Source organism: Onychostruthus taczanowskii, unplaced genomic scaffold, assembly GCF_017590055.1.
Source record: "Onychostruthus taczanowskii isolate IOZ18803 unplaced genomic scaffold, ASM1759005v1 scaffold57, whole genome shotgun sequence".
In the NCBI taxonomy this organism is placed as follows: Eukaryota; Metazoa; Chordata; class Aves; order Passeriformes; family Passeridae; genus Onychostruthus; species Onychostruthus taczanowskii.
Genome location: NW_024503346.1, coordinates 3,803,818 through 3,829,985, shown reverse-complemented (window position 1 = coordinate 3,829,985; position 26,168 = coordinate 3,803,818). Strand labels below are relative to the sequence as shown.

General features: G+C 37.4%; 1 protein-coding gene across 1 annotated transcript; it reads left to right on the top strand.

Annotated features, from left to right (window-relative positions):
- Nucleotides 1-1,124: 1,124 nt before the first annotated feature.
- Nucleotides 1,125-24,314, top strand: SYCP2 (synaptonemal complex protein 2). Its single transcript, XM_041417843.1, has 46 exons — nucleotides 1,125-1,252; nucleotides 1,950-1,995; nucleotides 2,626-2,766; nucleotides 3,010-3,138; nucleotides 4,391-4,495; nucleotides 5,050-5,074; nucleotides 5,775-5,860; nucleotides 6,683-6,771; nucleotides 7,302-7,336; nucleotides 7,933-8,075; nucleotides 8,154-8,206; nucleotides 8,425-8,470; nucleotides 8,658-8,753; nucleotides 9,119-9,179; nucleotides 9,713-9,861; nucleotides 10,654-10,728; nucleotides 11,162-11,314; nucleotides 12,039-12,138; nucleotides 12,687-12,805; nucleotides 13,694-13,754; nucleotides 13,853-13,910; nucleotides 14,111-14,241; nucleotides 14,548-14,645; nucleotides 14,877-14,995; nucleotides 15,235-15,265; nucleotides 15,544-15,608; nucleotides 15,712-15,769; nucleotides 16,166-16,195; nucleotides 16,437-16,492; nucleotides 17,000-17,048; nucleotides 17,159-17,333; nucleotides 17,717-17,787; nucleotides 18,123-18,302; nucleotides 19,037-19,220; nucleotides 19,632-19,879; nucleotides 19,995-20,165; nucleotides 20,287-20,451; nucleotides 20,821-20,911; nucleotides 21,428-21,589; nucleotides 21,887-22,014; nucleotides 22,213-22,307; nucleotides 22,389-22,488; nucleotides 22,913-22,971; nucleotides 23,283-23,361; nucleotides 23,763-23,819; nucleotides 24,160-24,314. The coding sequence occupies exons 2-46, from the start codon at nucleotides 1,972-1,974 to the stop codon at nucleotides 24,226-24,228; spliced, it is 4,419 nt and encodes a 1,472-aa protein (XP_041273777.1). The 5' UTR covers nucleotides 1,125-1,252; nucleotides 1,950-1,971; the 3' UTR covers nucleotides 24,229-24,314.
- The last annotated feature ends 1,854 nt before the right edge of the window (nucleotides 24,315-26,168 follow it).

Below are 26,168 nucleotides of genomic sequence, written 5' to 3'. Positions count from 1 at the left end.
CTTCTGGACTGTCCCACTTCTCTTTTGCCATAGAATGAGTGAGGCTGGACAGGCTCAGCCTCTGTGTTTGCTCATGGTAAGGGAAACTTCCACTTCAAACAGGCTTTGATTATGTCTGCTTCATGTGGTGAAAGCACAATTCAGGATTTAGTTTTCATAGAAAACTTCAGATGCTCCAAGTTCCTCAGGCAAAGTTTTGTCCTTAGGAGGTTTCTTGATAAGCTGTTTTACAAATCTGCTTCAGCACCGCTCACTCTCAGCTCCTCAGCGCAAATACTCCACTTTTCACACCACTTGTCATTTTCTTGCATTACAGTGACATCTCGTGGTATTTTAAATACTTTCTGTGCAGTTTTGTTGTTTTTGGTTTTTTTTCTTTTATAGTACTGAGTTTTTATCTTCCTCATTTCAGGGAATCAGCAGTACTATTTTATTTACAATTGCTGCAGGTTTACCTGCTATGAAAGGTGACTTCTCTCCTAGATGCTCCCCTCCTGCTGCTTATTCTAGGTATGAATGGACACTTCTCGATACTCTTCTGGAGTATGTGAGCTTCATGATAAATTTTATCATCTGTATTTGTGATATGGCAATAGATATACCAGTACCACACCAGTACAGGTAAAGCCCCCCTTTGGCACTGTCGGATTCCATTTAAACACATTATCCAGTACTGCTGGATTCCATTTAAGCACATTATCCCGTTCCCTCTGCATAATAAACACCACAGCCGCCAGTGGAAGCCCTTTGCCCACAGCAGGTCTGTAACCGAGCACTCACTCGGGCAGTGAAAGCTTTTCTAAATTAAGCCCAGGAATGGATTACACTGGTTTAGCAAGTCATGCCCGGCAATTTCCGTGTGTGCGGGGAAATTAGCCCTAACCAGCGGCTGTGGACAAAGGCAATCCGCGGTGCCCAGCAGCGCCCGCCGCGCTGAGGGCGCTCCCGCCGGCCGCGCTGAGGGTCCGCAGCGCCCGCCCCCCGCCGCTCGCCATTGGCCCGCGCCAGCCCTGCCGGGCGCTGATTGGCGGGCGGGGCGCGCGGGGCCTGGCCGGTGCTGAGGGCGCGCGGCTGAGGGCGGCGGTGAGGCCGCGCCGGGCCCTGGATCCGGCCGGGGCGGCCCGGGGGTCTCCTGTGTGGAAAGGGGAATTGTGATCCCTCCTCAGGGCTGTCTGAGCGGGCCGGAGACAGGAGAGCTGTGAGCTGCCAGCACGGGCCTCAGAGGAGCCCCGTTGTTCTTGTGGTGGAAAAAGTAATTAAAAATCACCCTTTTTTATTTCTGTGTTATTTAGTGCAGGAATAGCTGGGCTGTGTTCACAGTTGATGTCCTACAGAAGTAATTCCCCGTCTTTAATCATTATTTGTTTGTCTGTATCATGTCTGGGATAGGGAGACCAAAGCTGCATGTTGTTGACTGCACATGGTTTGGTTGGCTTAAAATAATTCATACAAAGCATGTACAGATTCGTTGCTTTTCTTAAATGTTCCACAAAACTAATATTTTTCCTGCCCTTGAGTATTAATACACTATTTTCAGAAACCTCTGTTACCCAGATGTTGCTTTTAGCTGGTGACAATCACTTTGGAGCCCATCAGTGTATGTATGATGCAGAAGATTTTTGTGTCATTTATCATATTTGTGTTATTTAATTTACCATTTTGTGGTATTGACCTGTGCTCTCTCCTTGCTGGGAAATCCTGAGGGTCCCCTCAGGCCCCTCTGTGCCTCCAGCCATGGAACTGAGCATTCCTTCCTCTCCTTTGCTTTAAACAATTGTTTATCCATGCAAGAAAGTCTCCTTATATCCCCAGCTGTTTAAACAGCATTTATATAGCACTTATGCACTGACAAACTTTGGTGTTTGTATCTTTGGAGTTTGTATTTTGACTGATTCCCAATGTGTTTGCAAAACCTCTTTAAAGTGTGATGATTGTTCCCTTTTATGCAGCCGAGTTGGTGAATTGCAAAAAATGCCAGCCAGGAGTGAGATGCAGGTATGTGCTGATGGAGCAGGAGATGAGTATTGATTGTTTAAATTAATAGCATTTAATTGTTAGGAAAGTATTTAGTGTGGCTGTGCAGTGTGGCAGGAAGAAACTTTTTTTTTTTTTGACATGGCTTAGTGCAAAGTAGCTGGGTGGAAAGCAAGAGGAACTGGAAATTGCTACTGATGAAAACAAATCATATGAATTTGACACAGGGTGATCAACTGAGGTGATACTTCAGGTCACAATGTTGAAATCCAGTTGTAATTGAAAGAAATTTAGAAAGAACAAAGGGGCAAAATGGATAAAAGCAACTCAGAAGTGTAAAATACTGAATATACCAAGTAAGGGGCATTGATACAACAAACACTTCTGTAGGAATTTAATTGCAATAGGAGGAAACAAAAACCAGTTAAAGCAAATAATTAACATCTCAGTGCATAGGTATTTGCAAGATTAATGTATTAGATAGGGTGCTCTGTACCTAAGGTTTTACACATAATTATTTTGTGATTCAGAATATTTGCTTCGAATGCAGCAGGTGTTTGTGTAAAACTTGCATCAAATCTGTGTTAATTAGATGTGTTTTATCAGTGTTAAGCACACAGTAATACAGTTGCTTTGGTATATTGCTTACAGCTTGAAAAGTTAATTGATGAAGCTTCAGGAGAAAAGGATTTCCAATCCTTAGAACAATTTCTGGCCACAGAAGAATGTGAAAATGTCTCTCACAAATGCAGCAAACAGTTTGTCAACAAACTGGACAAGCTTCTGTGTTGGGTAATGTAATCATTGCATCAAAATCATCTACACTATCTTTGGAAGAGGGTGAAAAATATTTTTTTCATTTGGCTTGATTGACATCAGCAGTTGATTTAAGAACCCAAAATAAATTTATGAATGAAATTTCTCCTTCGAGCTGCAGTTAAGGTGGCTTTTGAGAATAAAAACACCTTCTGGTTAATTAAATATAGGTTCTTGTGGGACTTCACACTAAAGCTTATGTTGTAATTTCCATTTCAGGCACTTGACAAACAAGAAGTCAAAAGCATTTCTACTTTACTAAATGCTGTTCACAAATGTGGGGGAAAAATGAGCATAGCAGGAGAAGATGGGCTCCCAGCAATGATAAAACACGGTCTTGTTGGAAGGATAAGTAAAACCATAAAGCATCTGTGAACTTCTCAATAAATATATAAACATGACTAAAGTGCATAAGCAATGCTTCAGTGCTGAGCAGCTCAGTGTTTGATTTGGTCCTTGACTGAGTCAGAATTAAGAAATTCCCATAACTTTGCAACAAAGATTGCTCATATTTAAATTGTTTTTGTCATGTGACCCCTTGTAAAAGGATGCTGCTCTATCCCTGTGAGGGCTTTGAAAATCATGATTTATATAATTGATTTAGATTGTATAATTGATTTAGATATGCTTACAGCCATTTAAACAAGATTGTCCCTGTGAGGGCTTTGAAAATCATGCAGTGTATAATTGATTTAGATATGCTTACAGCCATTTAAACAAGATTATGTATTTTCCTGTGCTTTGTTACATTGCTTTTGACTCAGGAATTAGAATGTCCTGGTGCCATTTAATTTTTTCTTTTGGTTAATTCCCACAGCAGTAATTTTGTACCTGCTCCTTCAACAGATTTTAGTGCTATTGTCATTATTTGGTGTTATTTTAACCTGCATGTTAGATAGATTAATCTTTTGCAACTCAGCAAAAACTGAACAACAGACAGCACTTCCTTTCTGCTTTCACCTGAGATTTCACTGGAGAAAATTAATGGCAATATCAGATGAGAGTTACTTAATTGCCTTATCAACTGCTTTAATAATAAACAAAAAACAAATAATAATAAACCTGCAAATAAGAAACTACTGTTGAACAACTACTGTTCCCATTAAAACTGATGTAATTATTGAAATTGGGGTTGTTTTAGTAAGACAAATACCATTTAAAGTCATGTAGGACTCGTTATCTTTTCTTGTTTTGCAGTTACTGAAGCCTGTTGCTTTCTTCAGTGGTATGAAATACATGACATGGGCTCAAAATAATAAACAAAATGTAACAATAAACAAAACCAGGGTGATAACCTTGTGCTTTTATTCACACCAAACAACACACTTCCATTCAGCCATTATCAATATTCAGCTCCTTTTTCTGTGGTGGCAAGTGTCAGAGTGATCTCCAATTTTTGGACTAAAAAGTCCCCAAAATCACCTAATTTTGTTTAGCCTGAGTGAAGAATTTCAGTCTGGGGCTAACATCTGCTCAGCAGAGTGGGGATGCTGTTGTTGTTTTAATCATTGTAGAGTTTGTACAGTTTTACTGAATTATAATACAAACCATTGTCCTGTTCCAGGCTATTAAAATAGATTTACCTTTGTTTTCCCTTTACATGGTCCATTGGTTTGAAAAGTTGAAAGGAATTTTGGTCCTCAGAGGAAATGAAAAGAATGAAATGCTTACAAGTCTGGCTGAGGATTTCTTCATCATGTTGCTGGTAAAAATACATTGATAATAAAATTTGTCAAAGTAATTGTTACTAGTTTAGCAATAAAAGGACTTTGAATATGTTTCTCTTTAATATCTTCCTCGAGTTAATGTAACAATGACTTCTGAATAGATTATAAATCATTTTGGTTAAACAATTTGCTGTATTCATAATAATTTCTGTTCATGGCTGGCATAATGAAATAAAGTTAAGAAAACCAGTAACAGTAAATGCTCAATGACCAAAACCAATTTCATCTTGATCAAATTCTGATTACATTCATTATTGGGATGCTAATCTAGTTTATAAGATCTGTGAGTGTTCTTCTCTTCATAAAAATTTTTGTCATTCGTGAAATAATTTCAGTAAATTTAACTGAAATATAATTTTGGGAAAACACACTTGTTAGTAGGGATCATCTCCTAGATTCTTTATTAAGGACAAAATAATTTCAAAATCTTAAATGTTTTTTGATTACTTCCTTCAGCTCCATGTTGCATAATTTGTTTATGCTGTAATATTTTCTTTATCAAAATTATTTATTTGGGGTTTTTTTATTGCAGGTTGTGTGTGATAGCAGACCTGAAGGTGAGCTTAAAAAGCAGAAATGGGAGTTTAAAATGTCTGTATCAGAACACACAAAGGATCATATTTCTCATTCCCGTGATGTCAGCTTTAGTTTGGGGTTTCTCTGTGGACAGATTTCCTTGTAACTTTCTGTTGTCAGTAATAAAAAAGCCCAATAAGTCTCAGAGATGGTAGATGAACTGAGTTATTCCTAAAAAATGGGAATAACTTCTTCCTAAAAAATAGGAATAATGCTTCTAAGGTGCTGTCACAGCTCAGCACAGCCCAGTGATCTTCCTTACTGACCTTGTCCTTGGGAATGCCACCCTGCCCTTACCTTTCAGTGTGGCACTGGGGGGAAGGTCCCCACAGACTGATGGTGTCATGATCCAAGTGAAAGATTCATTTCCATGGCCCTGGGGAGATAAATTCCAGCACCTGAGTTGTGTCTCAGGGAGCTGAGTTACAGAATTGACCAATTATGTATAAAAAAATTAATAATCTCCTACCCAGGGGAATTACACAGTGATGCACAGGAATAGAAACATAGTTACTATAAATTGAAGTAACTGTTCTGTTTTACATGTCACTAATCCTCTATAAAAAGACAGACATGTTGTGTTTAATTTCTAAATGAAAATGAATCCTTTCCCAAATGTTTTTGAGGGGCACCCAATACACTCGTGATAACTCTTTGATTTCTTTCTTTCCTGTTTGTTAGGTAAAATGCAAATACTAGAAAACTTTGTTCTGAGAACATGTTCCCTCATTACTGATGCAAGAATTAATATTTATGTTCAGCAGGAGGTAAACATCCTTCTTTCTAAGCAGCAGTTTTCTGGTTAGTGTGTTAAGAGATTTTGTGCAGATGCTACAAAAAAGAGAATATTGTAGTGCTCTAGGATCAGAAGGATTGTTCCACGTTCCTCTGGGAATGCTTGTTGTTGTTTATATGTTGGGGTGTTTCAGATTACTGACCTGTGGTTGTGGAGCTTTTTGTTTGTTTGTTGGGGTTTTTAAAGAGTAAATTCCAAAACAGTGATATCAAAGTTCTGGTGAGGAAGCTGTATAAAAGCACAGGAAGAAATTAGCTCTACAAGTGCTAGAAATAGCCTTAAGGTTGTTGGTTGTAAATTCTGTAGTCAGTTGCAGGAAATTTGCATTCCTTCCAGTATCTCCAAATTTCTCCTGTTTGTTTTAGTAACCTCAGGATGTCAGGGGATTTTCCCTCTAAAGAAAGTGAAAGTTACAAAAAAGTCTCTGTAAAGGCTACATCCCCAAAGGAAAGGCTTTTTAATGCTAATTTAAGGTACACTTTAGCTCAGCAATCAACTGCAGACAGAATTCTGGCTTTGGAAGATTTTCTGTATTTAAACCTGCAAATAAGAAACAACTGTTGAACAACTACTGTTCCCCATTGAAACTAAAGTAGTTTCTTGAAATTGAGGCTGTTTTAGTAAGATAAATACCATTTAAAGTCATGTAGGACTCGTTGTCTTTTCTTGTTTTGCAGTTACTTAAGCCTATTGCTTTCTTCAGTGGTATAAAATACATGACAAGGGCTCAAAATAAGAGCAGCTCAAAGTTTAACAAACTTACTTTACATTCCCTTTTTTCCACTCTTCTTAGGTAATAAAAAAACTGAATTTATTGCTTGACAAGATCCCTCGAGATGCCAGGAAAAAGATACTTTCTACAAAGGAGATGTTACTTGTCATGTAAATGATCTTCAGTATAATTTTTGTATCATTCCATCATTTGCAGAGTTGGGAGGTGGTTTTTACTAAGCTGTTGTGCAGATTGGTCCCTGTTTAACTCAATTTCTTCACTTGCTGTTGAATTCTCAGTGTTAGTGACTGTGTACAGGTATTCTCCTGGGTTATTCTCCATCAGAAGCCTGAATTTTCCTCTTTCTCAGTCTCAATCAGGCTTCTCCCCATCCCAGTAAAGCAATTAAACTCCTATTTGTAAGGATGTGCTTTCAGCACAGTGCATCAGTCACTGGAAGGTTGGGCTGTGTGCAGTGGAAATAATTTTACAGCACTTTAGAGAAGCAAATAGAGTCAAAATTGTATCTGTCAGGTCATTCAGATCCCCAAGCAGTGCTCCCAGAGGTATTTACCCCTTGGAAGTCTTACAGTTCCATGGAATCAGGGGTTTGTCTCATACATTGAAAGTTTATAACAAACCTTTCCTCTGGGCCTTGTGTTGCTGTCACATTTTGATGCAATGTTTCTTTGTTTGGCAGGAGTGAAATGGGGAGGACAATTTTGGATGCTGGAGGTGAGCATGGGACTTAATTTAGTATTGAGCTTCTTAAAAATTAGCTGCAGACCCATTAAGGAACCAGAGAAGGCATTTGGAAGCTGCAGAATATTATGGTTAGAGGTATCTGAAAAATATAAATACTGCATGAAAACAGTCTGCAACCTGGAATGTTTCTGTCTGTTCAGTGTATGGAAAACTCACTGACATTTTTTGTTTTCTAAAATAAATGTTTTCAAATAGGAAAAATGATAAACAAGTCAATCTTTGAGGCTGGGAGCTGTGGCCATGGGCTGTAGCTTCCCTCAGGGATCATTTTGATATTCAGCAATTTCCCAGCTCAGAGAGATGAAAATTGAAAACTTCTCTCTTGTTTAAACACCTGGTTGGCTCTGACAGTCCTGGAAAGTTTGGTTGGTTTCATTTTGAAAAATAACTTCTTCAGTCATTGTTATTCCCATACTTCTTTTTCTAGTTATCCTTTATGGGTTGCATGTGTGGATCTAGTGGGATCTAGATTATGCTCAGCACTGCTTACCCCAGTTTCCTGCTCACATTTTGCACCTCAGTAGTTATTTAAATCTGCTCCTGCTGTGAATTGTGTTGTGCTGCAGACTATGACACACAAGTGGCCATCACAGAAGCTCTGTGCAGAATGGTGTCAGAGAAGCAAAGGAGAGTTCTGGCCTCTCAGTGGTTTCCCATGGAGTTTGTGTCCACTGCATTTAAAGGAATTAAAGATTCAGAGTTTGAGACAGTAAGTCACATGAAGAATATTTCCAGGGAGGGAAACTTCCATCTTACAATTCTTTAAGAAATTTCTATGTTTTAATAGGATTGCAGAAAATTTCTTAACCAGGTGAATGGCATGCTTGGAGACAAAAGAAGGTAAAACTGATTTTTTTTATGATAATATATATTTTCTTTTTTAGGATTTTATGTTGTGATTAAATTTCATGTTACCTCCTTGGGGTAAAAATCACTTTGATTGCTGGGATCTCTGAGTCTCTAAAGTTTGTGAAAACACAATCTGTTTGCTATGTTCAGATCTGCAAAATTTATTTACAGCATTGTAGAATACTTGAAAAAATGTCCTTTTCTTTCAGGGTTTTTACATTCCCCTGTTTAGCAGCAGCTCTTGATGAGTATGAGGTAAGGTTTTCTGCCTTCCAGTTAAGAAAAAATAGAGATAAAAATAAGAAAATTACCTTTTTTCAGAACTACACAAATAGGCATGGACTGAAAGTTTGTCAGGGGTTCAGAACAACATGAGCCTTCTGAGTTGGTAGTAATCAATGCTCTCTGCTCTTACTGTTTTATCTTATTCTATTTGTTTTAGCTCCAAATACCATTGGATGAAAACCTGGAAGAATTTTGGATTGATTTCAACATTGGCAGCAGAAGTATTTCCTTCTATGTGGCAGCAGAGGATGCAGTAAGCTGAGTTTTGTCTCCCACTGGGTTCTCCTGAGGCAGCAAATCCACATTCCTTGGAGTGTGTCAGATTTTATTTCCCCATGTTCAACATGTTGAACTTACATGTGCATTCCAGTGTTGATGGGGCTAAAAAAATCCAGATTTTTTGATATTTAGATCAAATAATTTCAGAGTACTGACTCCTAATGCTCTTTGGGAATAGTTTAACATATGCATAGTGAGCAATAGTGAAGGACATTCCTGTCACTCTGTGTAACAGGTTTAGAAAGTTGGAAAGTTGTCACTGAATGACTTTGATCACCCGATTTCTTTTAATTGTAATATAATACTTGTCTATCTTTCATAATGTCTTTTTCATATAAGGATCAGCAGTGGGAAACAGTCATTATACAAGAAGAAGACGTCAGGATGTACAACCTGGAAGGTATTTGAACTCAAAAATGGGACCTTTTGTTATATTCTAACTTGGATTTTCAATATAATTTCAAATTGATTAATCTTAAAGTACCGACTTAATTCTAGTCAAGCAGAATTCTCACTTAAAATATTGTAGGAACTGTTTTTATCAGGGACAAAACTGCACTGCAGTCACATCTTTGAGCATGCTGGTGTTTAATAATTATGTCTTAGAGTTATTTCAATACAAATTAAACATAAAACAATGACAGGTAACAATATTCCTTTTGAACTTGTTAGAACAATTAATACCTGTAATTTGTCTGCAGCTATAGTAAGTAACCTTCAAAGAAAATTCTGTGGAATAACATACAGAATAAGTACTTCTAAAATGCCAAATTTTGAATTGTTTTACTAATAAAATTATTGTTGATTAGATGGAATGAAATAAAATGTTAATCCTAATATCTGAACTGAAGAATATGTCATGTGTTGACAAAGATTATATGAGATGCTGTTAAATTGAAATGAAAATGCTTTTCAAATCTTGTTTTTGTGCAGAAAAAGATTCAAAGAAATTACTAACAATAGATCTAAAAAACCCAGTGAGTGTGGGCACTCTTGAAGGAGAGAAATTTCTTTTATGTTTTGATTCCATTTTGGAAATCAAAGATGTGATCATAAAGATTTATGGATTTCATAAATGCAAGGTAAGATTGAAATACCTTTTGAATAGATTTAAATTGATTCAAACTCAATGTCTCATTGCCATTTAACTGTTCCAGCTGTGGTTATTGGAATCTCTCCATACAAGAGTTTCTCATTAACATCACTGCTACAGAACTCATCATATATTAAGCTTTGGGAAAGATGCTTAATAAGGACAAGAGGAAATGGCCTCAAGTTGCACCAGGGGAGGCTTTGGTTGGATTTTAGGAAAATCTTTCCACTGGAAGGGTTGTCAAGCTCTGGCCCAGGCTGCCAGAGTAGTGATGAAGTTATTTAAGACACATGAGGATGTGGCACTTGGGGACAGGGGTTAGTGCTGGGCTCAGCAGTGCTGGACTCAGTCACCTGAACTGGTTCTTTCATGCCAAGACTGAAAATGAATCGCAACAAAAATTTCCAGGCTGGAAAGGGGACACCATACCTTAATGTCACTTTGTGCATATTTAATTTTCCAGAAACACAGCCTGGTTGCTTACAGATACTTTCAGAAATTATTCATGAGCTCCCTTGTTTTGCAGTGGAATTAACACTCATTAATTTACTCATTTAGTAAAACATTTTTAGCAAGCCATACCTTCCTCCTTTCTGCTTCTAACAAACTGCTTTGTCCTGAACTCTGATTGAGGAACTCATGAGGGATGAATCTGCTGTGAATTTGTACAATCTGCTTTCCTCTGTAATCTGATTTCAGACACTTAAGATCTCTCATTTAAATATTTTGTTTCTTATTTAAAACAAGAGCAAAGTGTCTATTTTGACATATCCCTTTGCAGGATTTCAGCAAGAAGCAGTCTGCATCAGTAGCCAAAACAACTGTCCACATTGTCTTTGATGAAAGTGGATCACAGGTATCCTACCTCAGTGGGCTGAGATGGTTTCTTGGGTTTGTTTAATTAGCCTGGCTATTCATAATTTATAAACAGTAAAAACAAAGACTTTAAAATATGAATAAGTATGGATAAGTCTAAAGCCAGGCAAGTGGTGTCTAGTATGCATGGATTGGTTTTTTTGGGGAGATATGAATATCCAAAAAGAGACAAATATGCACAGGGCAAGTTCTTTTATGTGCATTGTTACTTGAAAACCTATCCTTGTGACAAAAGTAGCAATTAAATTGGAAGTTTTTCAAACTAAAAGTCTGTCACCTCTGAAGTTTTTCAGAATCTCCAGTGAGGGATGTTACTTGGGGTAAAGAAGTTGCTATGTGTGTTTGTATAAAAATAAAACATTATAAAATCCAAATATTGTATACAAATGAAAAGAAATTAAAATATGCTATAGGTTCTGGTACCAGAAAGTCAGTTGTCACCAGGATTCAAAGAAAAATGTGGAGAGGAGAAGGAGAAAGTCAGTAAATACAAAACTCAGCAATCTCCTGCAACTTTGAGGACTCAAAGTAACAGTCAAGAAAAACTCAGAGGTGATTCCTCCAAGGTAAGCAGTATTGTCAAAAAAAAGAGGAGTAGGGAGAAAATGCATGTCAGTTTAAATATTTGTAGTATTTAATAGTCTAAACCCCTTCTTATTTGACAGTTGGAATATAGTTAGTACTGTAATAAGAGTTTGATTGTTTTTCTTATTGTTTTTCTTACTGTTTTTCTTGTTTTCTTAAGCTGGAAAAATCCTTTTGCTAAAAAATTTGTTAGTATTTTGAAACTACAGTAATGTGACAGAAATAAAAAGGAATTGTTAATGATCTTTAGACCATGATTCTCTGAGAATTCTCTTTAAAGAGAAGTTTTTGAGGATATGCTCAGATGTCCCAGTATGGAAAAGTCAAGGCCTCGGAGACTGCAGGGGAGGGGCTAAAAACTGAAACAGTTACTGCATCTTCCTGGTGCTGTAGTGGGTGTCCTTAAACCTGTTTCTCCTCAGTTTGTAGCTTTGCAGAATCTCCAGGGAATCCCTTGGTGAACAAGGGGCAGGATTTGCCCATACTTCATCAAATTAATTTAGAAAACAAAAATCATGAATCTCAGTTTAAAAATATTTTGTTGAAATACAACTGCGTAAAATCACATTACCTTGATGCCTGCAGCAGCAGCAGCAATTGACACTCCAATAATGGACAAGAGACTCTTGACAATAAATTATCTGAATTCTTGTGCTGTCATCCTTAAATCAGTGTATTATGGTCAAGTTCTTTCTGTTCCTCAAGACAACTCCATCCCGTAAAAGGAAAGTGTCTGAAGCATCTGTGCGTGTTCCTGGAACTGCAAGTGTGTCCACAAGGAATTCATTGTTTTTTGTCAGCACATGTAAGTTTGCAAGTGCTTTCAGGGTAAAAACACACTGTAAATGGTGTTTGAAACTCAGGCATGAACTGTGATCCTTGGCAGGGCTGAAAATGAAAAGGAGAAATGATAAAATCTCCTGAGCAGATGCTTAAAACTTGAAATGTTTCAGGGGCACTTGCTCCTGGTCCATAGACAGGGTGTGGGACAGGGGCTGCACTGCCTTCCCAACAACCCAGGGTCACCTGGCACTTCTCCTGCAGCTGTCAGGCAGCTGAGAACTCAGTAAAAATATATCACAGTGAAATCTTAAAATAGAAACCAACTATTTTCTGCCAAAGCCAGCCTGTAACAGGCTTTGCTTCTGCCTCCAGACATCCATAATCAGTGAGCTCTTAATCTCCACATAACAGTGTTGGAATAAATGGAATTATTAAAGGTCCAGAAGGGGCTGGTGTCAAAACTAACCAGCTTTTGTTGGAGTTTGTGGAATAGCTGTGATAGCAGGCAAAACTCTTCCTTTTGTAATGAGAGAACTGATGGAATTCTAACACATCTCTGTTTTATTTCAGCCACTCCTTTTAAAGGGAGATGTAAATTGCCTTTGGAAATGACCAGCTCTACTAAGAGGTCTGACAGTGATACAATAAATGAGGGCAGAACAAAGAATTTCTATCAGGAACCTCCTGGAGTATGCATGTCCTCTGTAGCTAAGTCTTTTTCTTAGAATAACTTAGAATAATTCACTTCTATTCTAATTTTTTCCTAATTTATATTTTAAAGAGCTTGAGTTTTACAGGAAGCAAGTCACTTTTAGAAAATAGTATGTTTTACTTCATTGCATTATATTTTGTTGCCCTCTGAAATTCAGATTTAACATGTTTGAAGTCAGACTGAACTCTAACAAAATTAGGCCCAGTTTGCATTCACTCATCAGTCCTGACCCCAGAATTAACTTCCTATTTCTGGAACCTCAGTTCTTCTTTTGTGTGTAATAGGAGAAAGGTACATGCAATAATTTCTAACTGATTGTTCAGTAGTGAAATAGTCATAAAACACAGAATACACTCAGCTGTGCTTGTGAAATGTTCATGTCTTCAGCTTGCAGCATTTAAAGCATTGGGTTTTCTAGAGCATTTTTGATCAGGCATTCACTACTATAAAAACAAAAATACATAAATGCTGTAAATGTCTGCCTTGCTCAGATTCAGGTCAAGCCCCAGACTATGGGGCTCTGAAGCATTTTTTTGATACAGCCATGTTTTGGAAAAGGCTTTCATGTACAGAATGTTTTGTTTAGAGCATTTCTTTGGCTTTTATGGGCTGTAAGTGGCAGTGTACTTACTGTGCTTTTTAGAGTGAGCAGAGATGCACAGGAGACAATGAATTCTGTGAAACAGACCAGATCAGGAAGTCAGATACCAGGAATGAGGCTAAAATACATGGGAAGGTACTGGAACAGCACTTCCATGAAATGAGAACGAGAAAGTCATGTTTTATTAGAGAAAGCACAAGTTTATGAGGTTGCACTCTTTATGGTCCTGCACTAATATTTCCTTTTGGGTGTCGTTCCCTGTAGCAAATGCATTCTGAAGAAGTCATAAAAATTGTACAAGAGGCCACAGAAAAGCAAACTTTAGGCAAGTAATTTGACAAGCATTGGGAGTCCTTATTTATAAAATGATTTTAATTTTTTCTTTTGCCATAATAATTGACACCAAATTAATGTCTCATTTAGATGAAGTGTTAGATATTGTTCCTGATTCTCAGCCAGCTGGGAGAAGCAACAAACCTTTGTAAGTACTGGAAAAGAATTCCAAGTCATTGTTATCACTCACTTTGAAGGGAGAATTTTCAAGCATTACCAGAATTATATTTTGTTGCAATGTAAAATGCTTTGATATATCTAAGATATAATGATTTTTCTATTTTATGATGCATTTTTATTATAATTATGACTCAATTTCTGACAGTAGGATGGTGTTGTCTTTGTTAGGCTGCCTGGTCTTTTGGAGACTTCTTTTGATAAAACTGAAACATGGAAAAAAAGAACATTCCCTCTTCCTGAGAAGAATATAACAACTGGGGACAAGCAAAAGCCAAATCTATCACTGGCATCCCATCCAGGTGATGGTCACACTTGGTCAACTGTTACTCTCAAAGACAGATTCAGAGAAATTAACTTGCAGTGATGATTGTTTTTCCCTTTATTACTATTGGTAGTGAAAGAGCTGTGAAACAAAAAGCATTTATTCAGCTTTTTGAAGAACCTCTCCAGATAAACAAATGAAAAAAAACAGAACCAAGAAAATGAATTGATACTATCCTCAGTGGAGAGTCAGAGTGTTGATCATTTAGAACAGAAACTGTTAATTACAGAAGGGAAAAATACTGAAACTGCTACTGAACCATGGTTTAAAACATTTCTTTCAGCCAGAGTGTCTGACACATCCTTACATTCTGACCTTGCACTAGAGGACCCTGATGTTCTCCTCAGAAAAGAGACTGCAAATCCAAAACAGTCAAAGACAGTGAGAATTTCTTACTTTTGTTTCTTCCACTAGCATTTAAGAGAATTGTCCCATTTTCAGTGTTTCAAAACTGGTGGGTTTACTGTCATGCAAGGGAAAATGGTTTTCAAATGAATGTAATTTAATCCATTAGGAGACATTTAGTGAAGTTTAGGGAGTTCTTAGGAACCTGAAGTTCTGTTTGCAGCTTTGTTCTTCTGTTGAATGTTGAATTTTAAACTGTTTTTATAGAAACCAAAGTCTAAAGAAATGGCAGATGCAGCCAAATCACTGATCAGTAAAATCAGTGACAGATACAGAGCCAAAAGTGATGAGAAGAGCAAAGCAAGAGATTCCCTGGGCTTTAACAGGTACAGTGTGAACTGCTTCCCTTTGTGCTGAGTTTTGTGTGCCTCTGGCTGTCTCTGTGATCTGCCCATGAATGCTGATAAATGAAAGGGGCTGGGCTCTTTTAATCCATCTTTTAATTGATGTTGTATTTAAATGCATGAATAAATTTACTGGGTTTGATGAGATTTTTTTAAAAATAGGCAGTATTCTAATGCATATCTTCTAATTAGCATTTACCAAAATGTATCTTTATTTTTAGGACACATTTAAATAAATCCTGGATCTCCAAGGTAACACAATTAGTGCTTTTGTTGGAATTGTTTCTAATATGTAAATACAGGAAGTGGAAGTCAATAGGTGTAAAAGGAAAGTTCATAAATACCATAGGATATTAAGTATCTGTAGATGTTAATGTTAATTATGCATTGACTGCAGATATGTGTTGCCATATTGAACTGTTGGTAATCAGCCTGATTATCTTCATGAAGAAGTGGCTTTTTGAGATGACAGTGTCTATGAATGCACAGTCCAGATTTGACAGGGGAGCTAACTTTTCATTTATGCATAGGAAGAAGTTCAGGACAGGACCCTAAAAACTGCTTCTTTTCTTAATATTACTGCTGGTCACATTCTGTAAGTAGTTACAACATTTTCAAACACAGTTTATGATTACCCAAACCTAACTGTCAAATTTTCATTAATTCAGTCACAAAATTGATCTCTGTCTGTTTGACAGGGATGATGTCTACAACTTTAACATCAGCGGGTTTGATGAGCCTACCATCAAGCTTGGAGTAAGAAATAATGAAATGAATATGTTATGAATAGAATAGAAAGGAAATCAGTCAAATGTTGTACTGAAAGTATAATTAAGATCTGAAAATTCAAATTATATCAGTGAACTAAGTGGAGGAGAAAGTTTGCCTTGTAAATACCTCCAGCATTCTCAAATATTGAACAATATATTCTGTCTTAAGATTCTGGCCACTTCAGGCTATGATGATGTTTTTCCTGAATTAAGAATTAAACAGTGTGTTAGGAGTATCTGTATTTTAAATTATCCTGAAAACGTTATTATCTTTCTAATCCCCATTTTAAAGACATCTTTGTGCAGATGTTTGAGCAAAAAGAAAGTAAAAGATGATGATAAAGAAAGATGATAAAAGATAGTTTTGCTTCTTGTGGCTCAGAGGAGTGAATTGGGGAAGGTTGTGAAGCAGGTGGGTGGGAACTCTTGTATTGCTTTGAGATCCTGAAAGCTTCAGTCAGTTGCTGTTGGTTTTAACTGTCAGCTCTATTAAATGAATTGTAAGATAGAAATTAATGACCCTTAATTACTGAGTGTAATAACTAAGGAAAAAAAACTCCTTAGCAGTTCCTGGCTGGTGGCCTGTTTAATTTTGTACAGATTCTATAACCATTGAAAATCTTCATTTGTCTCTTCTCTGTTTGCATTTTTAGATCCAAGAATTGTGTGTGACTGAACTGAGTGTTCATACAGAGACAAACAAAAAAGGGTAGGATGTTCTCTTTGGATTGCTGATTATCCTAGTACAGCCTGCACTCTCCAGCAGGCAGTCACAATATTCCAGGGAATGCTGCATGACAAGAATATCTTGGCTGTCTTGGTGTTTTTAAGCAATAAACATTGCTGTGTTCTTCTAGGCTGTTCCTTGATGGTCCTTTGGGAAGGTGATAAAAAGGAAAGGATGTGTTCCATGAAGGAAATAGTTCTCCTCATGGAATACTACCGGGAGAGAAACTGCTGAATAGAGTGGGATGGTTTTTGGTTAATGATCCTCCTGGAAAGGACTTTGTTTTTGCTGTGTACTCCTACTGATAATTGGGAAACAAACACAGCCTTTAGGGTTTAAGGTGGACAGGTAATCTCAAAATAATGTGGAAGCAAAAGTAGGTCCCTTTGTTTGAATCCTCAATCCAGATATCATGGGAATAATAGAAAGCTTTAGAGCAACTATTTTAAAATGTATTGCTTAATGATCAGTTTTATTTCTCTAATTAAGGAACACAACCATCAATAAATCCAGCACAGAAGGGAAGGGAGGAAAAAAGGTAAGATTTTTATGGATCAGCACAGCTTGTCCTCCTGCCTTTAAATTCCAGTTATATAAGTGGGCTATGTGTAAAAATTAATAACTTAGGAACTTTTTTGGGTTTTGTAGACTAGAACAAATCGAGACAAGAAGCATCTCTTTAGTGACTCAGACACAGAAAACAGAGGGGATGACAGCAAGACAGAGATTAGCTGGCTGCAGGAATCCAAGAGGAAACCTAAAGCCCAGATAATTGATTACAGTAGAAGTAAAAAACCAGGGAAACCAATGAGCACAGACAAAAGTAAGAACTTTTTTCATATTTCTGAAGAATGCTGCAGTAGTTTGTCCATAGATATGAAGTGCACAGCATGGCATGTGCTGCGTTGCAAATGTCATATATTTCTGTTGTCTTGTTTCCAAGCATAAAGAATTTTCAAGTTAGTTCTGATAATTTATAAAGATCAATTTACATAAATTCTGTATTTTAATGTGGAAAACTGTAGAAGGAGGGGACAGGTACAAGTTGTTGTCAATTAAAAAAATGTCTTTTTTCAAAATAATGGGCTGAAAGCAGTTACTGAATCAATCAATTTGTGGGCATGAAAGTGATTCTGTTATTTACAGCTGAAACTAATGTCAAACATTTGAATATTTTCCTGATTTTTCAAACTTCTTGTATTGTAGCAGCAAAAAAATCCTTGGAACCTGCTTGCCATATGGAAAAAGCTAAAGGCAAAAATACAAATAAGAAAAAGGTAAACACAAATTTGTAATTAGAATTTTAATGTGGATTAAAAATCTTTGTTCCCCCCAGAAACTGTTTTAAAATAATTTTTCATAAATATGTGACATTTCTCCCAGATCATTTGTGAAACAGAGTTTATTCTTTTCATATAATATTTAGCTGGTTTTTCAGTCACTGTATGTTGGGTGCTGTTTTTAGTAGACTGATGGTTGGATTCTCTGAGCTTTGTTAAAAAGGTTTTTAAACCTTTTTTGTTTCAAGTAATTAAACTCAGTTATCTGCCATTTTATCTCATGTATGTATTGATCATTCTTGTTCACTGAAGATGGTTTTATTCTTCCAAAGATAAACAAATGTAAACCCCAGAACTCAAAAGTGGATGAAATGATGGTAAAATCCACCAGACAAAAACTCCCTCGAAGAGCAGCAGCAACAAAAAATTACAAAGAGCCTTCCAGTTCTGAGTCTGAGAGTGAAGAAAGGATTCCAACATGCACCTCCAAGGAGGAGAAATCCAAAATACAGGTGTGCAGTTCCACTGGATTGTTAAAAATCCATTCCTGCCATGTTTTTCAAAGTAAACTCTCCTCTGCTTTGTACTTGGTACTCCTGAATTTTAAGTGTCCAACAGAAGCAAATTGAAGTTAATTTTATTTTTTTAATATTGTCCCTTTTTTAATGATGAGTATTGATCTGCTAAGAAAATCAGTCCTAAATAATCTTCTCAGTCATAATAGATTTTGGTTTCTATTTATGAGATTTATTCTGCTGCAGAGAACTACTGTGTGCTGTATTTTGAAAATGTGACAATATTTTGAAAATGTCTTTAAATGGGAGGGTTTAGTGAGCCAAATCTTGTTGAGTTGATGTGGTGCTGGTAATGCTGTGTCAATACATTTGCTGAATATCCAAATGGATTTTTAGTAAAGGAACACTGGTTGCTCAAACATTTTCATTGTTTTAGCATAACATGCCAATATATATGAAAATGTTTATAACTTTATTCATTAAATCCTGAAACATCAGTGATTGCCTCCAGTAGTTAAGTAGGTCATAAGAATAGAAATTTGTGTTGAGTTAAAGAAATTCAGTGTTTATTAATGTTGGAAAACCTGATCTGCTTATGGATTTAAGTACTTCTGTTGATGCTCCTTCTGCTTGATCAATAGTATATAGATAATAAATTTCTATCTCTCTTTATCAGCTTTTATGGACACTGTGGTTACAAAGATGTTTATATAACTTTTGTATTTTGATAGAAACACATGAATGGGCCAAACAAGGATTACAAGCAGCCAAAGGTACTGCAGGCTGTACCTGTGGAGCCAAAGAGAGTGGATAGCTATGTGCAGAAAGCACTGGCTGCATCCAGGAATTCTGCAGAGCAGGAGGAACTGGAAATGCCTTCAGCTGAGAGCCCTGCCTCCCTTGAGACAATGAGATGTAGGTGTTTTCATTTCTAGCAGTACTGAAAGAGGTGGAGGTTAATTGAGGGTTATCACAGCAGTAGAATTTAACATCTATTTCATGCTTTTAAAATGAGATATCCCATAATTCCAGTTGTTCCACATAATTTAAGGAGTTGTATTAATATGTCACTAACACTTCTGTAGGTTGGTGCAGTTGTTTGACATCAAGGTAATACAGAAGCACATTATGTCAGTGTTGGAACAAATCTGGCACTGCTGAAACAGTGGCAGAGGGAGAAAGGGCAAGGGTGGCAAGGCCTGTGCCAAATTCCACACATCTGAGACTTGGAAATTGCCAGGGTTGGAGCAGGGAGCAGAGTGGGGCTTCGGCTGCCCTTGTGTAGGTCCCCCTGCTGGTGCTGACAGTGCAGGAACTGTTCCCCAGGTGCTGAGAGAGTGTCAGGAGATGCCAGTCCAGAGCCCAGCTCCAGTGAGAGGTCACTTGGTCTGCAGGAGTCATCACCAGAAGACAGGGAAATGCTAAACTCTGAGAAAGGAACCTCTCCCAGTAATTTCTGTCCACAAAACAAGACTCTGCAAAGTCTGGGTGTAACTGAGTCCCCTCAGGCAGCAGTTACAAAGTTGACATTTGGGAGGAAAAGCTTCTCACCCGTTTTAACTGAAGCATCTTTGGTAAGAGCATTAACCTTTCTCTAGAGTTGTTTTAACTGAAATTGTTCCATTTGGCTGCCAACTGCTTTTTGCTTCTCCTCTCAATAATGTTTTATTGTGTTTTGGTTATGTGCAGCTCAGCTTAACCACATATAAAAATGTCAGTGGCAAAAACTCCAAGGGAGCTGCAGCAGAAACCTGTAATGATAATGAAGATTCAAGTTTCCAACGTTGCATTTCAGACACATTTTCTGTTAAAAGAAAGCTTCAGGATATCACTAAACCTATCCCCAAAAATAAGGAAGAGGTATGTTCCTGAATTCTTTACTCTTCAGAAGAGACCTGCAGCTTTTTGCTTTATCAGTTTAGAGGTGGTGAGGTTTAAGAGGCATCTCCTTTCAATAATGAATTTTTTTTTTAATGTGTAGCTCAGCTTAACAGCATATAAAGCTGACAGTGGAAAACATGCAAAGGGAGCTGTGCTGGAAACAGGGAATAACAACGAGGATTCAAGTCCCCAGTCTTGCTTTTCAGACATTTGTGCTAAAGGCAAACTCCAGGATCCCACCAAGCCTCTCACTAAAAGTAAAGAGGTGAGTTAGTGCATTCCTTGCTCTCCACAAGAGAGCTCAGCTTGGCATCTCTGTCATCTCCTTTTCAGGTGCTGAGCTTTAAGGGAAATGCATCTCAGTATTAAACACAGATTTTGGGACCTGCTAAGAGTTATTTTTTAAATATCAGAGATAAATTAGATAATTGTTTATCATCTGGATACAGTGAAAAAAAACAAGATCAGTTACAATTCGTATTTTTTTTAAAAAATAACAGGGAGTAAATATTTTCTTAGTGACTTCCAATAAAATTAAATTAATTTTCACAACATAAATGTGCATCTCTGATGGGCATTTCTCAAAGCAGTTTAATTTTGAAGCTAATAAATAAATCAGTGACTTTTCTTTTAGGATTGTGTAGCACCATCCCCACTGGCTGCTTCCAGCAGGAGCAGAGTACAGTCTTGGATTAGAGAACCTTATTCCCCCATGAATGAGTCAGGTACAGACATTTAATTTAAAGCCAAAAACTTCCTATGTGTCTCCATAAGGGCTAAGAAAAATGTTTTATTTGGGGTAATAATATGGCCAAAGTTTTTAAATCTTCTTATATTTTATATATTTTCAGTATTATTCCATTTTTTAACTCCTTTTTTCATTTTCTCTGCTATTTTAATTATCCCAAAAAAACCTGAAAATCAGGCTCCAAAATGCAGCTTCAGTAAAGAGTTAGTTTTGCTCCAGATAAAAAGTTAGAGACGTTCCTACTGATACTGGGAAAAAAATGGGGATAATGCTTTTACCAGAAAAAATCCCAGACTTGCTCATCAGTCAGAGCTCAGTTGAACATGCCCTCTGTAAATGTAATGGTTATTCATTTCTACATAATTCTTGTTTTAAAGCCAAGATACATCCTCCTAGAGTCTGCATCCAATCTGTCAATAAAATCTTGTTTATCTTCCCATCTCATTGTTCTAAATAATGCTAAAATTCAGCATTGTTTCCATGTTTATTGAAGGACCAAGTGTACCAACGTTCCTCAAAAGAACTTACCACAGTGCCACAGAAGGCAGCTCTGATGAGGCAGAAACAAGCAAAGAGGAGGAAAAGAAAGGAAGGAGAAGAATAAGTTTACAGCCCAAAAAATTATTTAAAAGAGATGATGCTGCTGCTTGCAGAGGTTGGTCATGGACTGACAGTGCATAGTTTGAAAATTATGTGAAAAATTCAAGTTTTAAGAAGGAATATAATATCCCTAAAAAGGCATTTTAGGTGTTAAAGCAAAGAATAAAAATTGCTAAATATTTAGAGACTGGATCCATATAAAAAGTCAGAAAATTGATCTGCAAATAAAAACTGGTTTCTAATCTAATTGGTGTCATTAATTTATATAGAACAAAAACTGTCCTAGGCCCTGTGCTAACGTCAGACTGGGAACTTTATAATCCTGAATTTGACATTGTTTTGTTCTCTTCAGTGTCTGAACGTGTCTCCACTCAATCTGCAAATGACCTGTCTGGTTTGGATGGGGAATTCTGGAAGCCTGATTGCTCAACCATCAGCATTTGTCAGCAGCTCCAGAAAGAATTTACCAAGAAAATTGAGGCAAGACCCTTTGTGTGCATCACCTGGGGGAGTACATGAGCACATGGGTGACAGCTTGGCTTGCACCCCACCATTACATTTTCTAAAGGGGGTTTCTTGTGATATTAAGCAGTTTCAGTACTGAACATATTACAGGGTTTGGCTTTTTTGTTCCTAAAGTGCAAATAATCTGAATTTCATGTTAAAACATCCTCTTAGAACCGCTCCCGGAAAATGGATAATTTTAATAAGCAAACACTGAGAGCTGCCCATCAGCATTTGGCCACAATGAGTTGCCAACTCCATGAATGCAGGTCAGTAATGGCAGATTTCTGTTAAAACATCCTTAAAATGCAGTGAATACCTTCTGCAAGTAACCTGGTTTGTTTTGGTAGGATCAGGCAGCTGGACAAATTTCATTTTACTCTCACTGAGGAACTTGAGAAATTTGAAAAGGACTCTCAGTCCCTGAAAATCATGGAAAAAGAATTCTCGGTTTGTATTTTAGTTGTTTGATCATGGGTAAAAGGGAATTCTTTGGAATCTATAGATCATTCACATCATCTTCAATTTAATATCATTAATTTTGATTTTCAAAGCTTGTACCTTTTTGCTTCTAGTTGGATCAAATTTCAAACAATGCATTTGGGGTGTCAGGGTGCTCTTAGAATCCCAAGGTCACTCTATGTTTTCCTACATGTATCCACTGTGTGAACTCCTGTAGGTTTTTCCTCCTTCAATAAACTCCTACAAGTGCTTTAATGGGCTGGGTTTTTCCAGCTCCTGAGGGGGCTGTGTAACTCCTGCCCCTTCTGTGCTCAGTCTGTGGTTGTAATTTTGTTCACATTAGAAATCAATGACTTTTAGTTTGTAAAATCAGTTCCCATTGATTAATATCTCTTAATATTTTTCTTTCCAGAGCTTTTGGAAAAAGCATTCCCACACTTTTAGTACGTTCATGAAAAATGAGCAGCAGAGGTCAGTAGGGTTCACTAATCCTGGGATGAGATTTGTGTTCTGTTCACTGGAGGGAGATCAGCACAACTTCTCTCTGCAACTTCTTCTATAAAAGAGAGATGATTGATGAGAAAATGAGATTAAAATGTTCATGTCATTATTCTCCAGTTAAACTTCTCCACATAGCTGAGGGACTGTTCCAGCAGTAACAATGATGGGGATATTTATCCATGCTTTAAATGCAAATAGACTCCCAACAATGGGATGTATTTGTGCTCTTTGTAGGAAGTTCTTATGTAGCAAAGCTGTTTGAACTGCCTTTATTTCTTTAGAATTCAGGTTCTTAAAACTTCATTTGAAACGAATATCTACCATTCTGTTGACTGTGAAGAAAATGTTTTTACTTCAGAGGTATGGTGAATTTCTTGCTTATTTTAATAATTCCTCAGTTGTGTCCACAGATAGCAATATTGACTTTTTTCCTGAAGATTTTATCCTCAGCATTATATTAATGGTGCATAATAGTTTTTTTTAGCTTTTGCCATAAAATGTCCCCTAATTTCACAACATTCAGTGTTTATGCCTAGATTTCACCCATTGGAAGGTGTGTGCAGTTATCAGGACTTATTCTGGATTCTGTGACTTTGCTTACTGGTGTTACTCATCCAAGAAATAAAAAAAAGTAAAAGATTCTTTTCCACAGGCAGGTGCTTCTGTATCTCTTGGTTATGACACATTTAGGGATGTCATTGTTTGTTGAAAATGTGGTGGCAGTTGTGAGCAGAGGAGATGCATTCAGTGTCTTTTTGTAGATGCATCTGTTGAAAGAAGACATAAAAGGACTCCAAGAGAAATTTCTAAAAGAAATGGTAAATAAATTTATCTTGTTCTCATTTTTATTTATTTTTGCAGTTTGAACACTAAATTACTAAAATTTTGATTTCTAGTGCCCTATCAAAAATAAAAGTTAGTCAGAATGCAAATGTCACTGACTTACTGTATTTAAAACCTTCCCTGAGGGATGGGAGCCACAGGGAGATGTGAATGGACTCGTTTAGTTGTGTCTTAATGATGGAAAGGATCATCTTTGGTAGACTAAGCAGCATGTACAGTGCACCAGGATTGCAATACATGAAATAAAATCTGCCTTTTTTCAAAAGCACATGATAAATGTGATAAAAGTGATAGATGTAATTCTTTTTTGTACAGCAAGAAGAGGAGCTGTGTAACGTTCGTAGGGGATTGCAGACCTTGTTTCAATCAAAGGCAGAATTCTGAAGTGATTTTTCAGATTCCTTCCTGAAATTTGAGGTGAATATAAACACTTTTATAATGGAAAATTTGGTCACTTTTTTTTTTTTTTGGTCACACACAAGGACACTACTGTAATGAAAGCATATTTTCCTGAATAATATTAAAATCTGTGTGGGTAAGACTTACCCACTCACCTGTGAGATTTGGAATTACTGAGTCTGCTAAAATGTAATATGCCATTTTATTTTTAGCACATGCTACTTTTACATAAATCTTTAACAATTTTTATACATTACTTAAGTGACTTTCAGAGAAATCACTTTGAATTTCACTTGGAATCTATGTTTTGGGTCTGATCCAGAATACAAGCCAGGAATTATTTAGGGACCAAACCTCCCGGTTTGATCTCAGTCCTGTTAGTCTGTGGTGTTAGACTTCAGCAGGATTTTCTGAGAGAACACTCTGAACATTTGTGTTGGAACTTGTTGCAAATAGTTCTATTAAACAAGTCAAGAAAAACAGATGCTGTCTGTTGGGTTTTTTACTCAATGTCATTGTTATTTTCCTCTGAATCAGTAAGAAGTCAGATAAAGCTTCTGTGCAAATATTTTGGGTAAGAATTTTAAAGCCACAAGGCTGTGCTGTCTCTCTGGAAATAATTACACTGAAATTTACAGTAAATAATTTGGTCAACTCATCCCATTTTACATCAGTGTACCAATGTTTTCTGAGCTTCTGGTTTTTGTGTGGTTGGGGTTTTTTGGGCCTGTGCTCACTGTGATCTCCACTAGATGGACTCCTTGAGATGTTAAACTTTTCTTTCCACTGCTCTGATTGAATTTCATCTGAATGAAACAGGACTTGCCTCTAAACTGTACAAGGTTTTAAAAGTGCACTGCAAGGCCCAAAATCTTTCTTAAAACGAGGCCATGTGGGAAAAAAATACTCCTGCCTTGTTTTTAGTTACTGGCAGGAATTGTGCACTGCAGGCCTGTTTCCCTTTCCCGCTGGGAGGAAGAACAGCCTCCCTGAGCCCAATGTGCCCTCTGAGGTGTGATCCCAAATTCCAGCAGGAGCCCAGGGAGTGTCCAGACAGCTCCACAGCCCCCCAGCAGCAGCGGGCAGTGCTGAGTGCCAGGGCTCCGTGCCTCTGGAGTTGTCACAGGCTGTGCCTCCCCAGGAGCGGAGCCGAGGCCGGGCTGCCTGAGGAAGGATCAGAGCAGGGAGCCACTCAGAGCTACCCCAGGCTTCAGCTGCAGCAGTGACAGCTCAGGGGCACTGTTTGGCATTGAAAACCTGCTCCAAGTTAGCCTTGCTAACTTATTTTTGTTATGTTTTTCAACATAATATTAATGTGTTTTGTATCATATTTATTGCCAGTGGAAGTGTGCATCCCTGCTAAACAGGACATACTGTACATGGGTTATTAGCCAGGTTTAGTTTGTAGTTAACAGCGGCTCATTTCAAACTGAAAATGCTTCTTCTGCTGATGAAACTTTGCTCTCCTTTCTCTTTAGCCCTTTTGTAAATTGCACCTGGACTATCATTGTATTGTTGTTAAGAATTACTCCTATATTATTAATAATAAAATGCTAGATATGTGTATGTTAAAAGGCTAGTTATGATGTTACATATTTCTGTGAAAAGCCAGCAAGTTAAAAAATTACAATAAAGAGAAAAAACCACATCTTTGGACCAAGTGATGGGGTCATTCAAGCCTTCAGCTGATAGTCAAGTACGACAAACATTAAAATGTTGAGACCACCTCTCCCAGGAGTCCTTAGTTCCTTCTCCCATTGCACTGACACAGATTTTGTGTTGCACTGTGTGTCCTTACCTTCCATTCCTGCCTGGCAGTTTCTCCAGGAGCAGCTCCAGTTCCTGTGATTCCATCCCCACCTGGGACAGAACTGTCACTGTGTGGGGGCTGTCCCCCACCTCACAGCAATTCAGTAGTAGTCTAT

What these genes read in the sequence shown, in the direction of transcription:
- SYCP2 (XM_041417843.1), top strand. Translation starts at nt 1,972, where the DNA reads ATGCCAGCCAGGAGTGAGATGCAG. An exon ending in GATTCCCTGGGCTTTAACAG is followed by an intron (nt 14,996 to 15,234) that starts GTACAGTGTGAA and finishes CTTTATTTTTAG; the next exon opens with GACACATTTAAATAAATCCT. An exon ending in ACCAATGAGCACAGACAAAA is followed by an intron (nt 17,334 to 17,716) that starts GTAAGAACTTTT and finishes CTTGTATTGTAG; the next exon opens with CAGCAAAAAAATCCTTGGAA.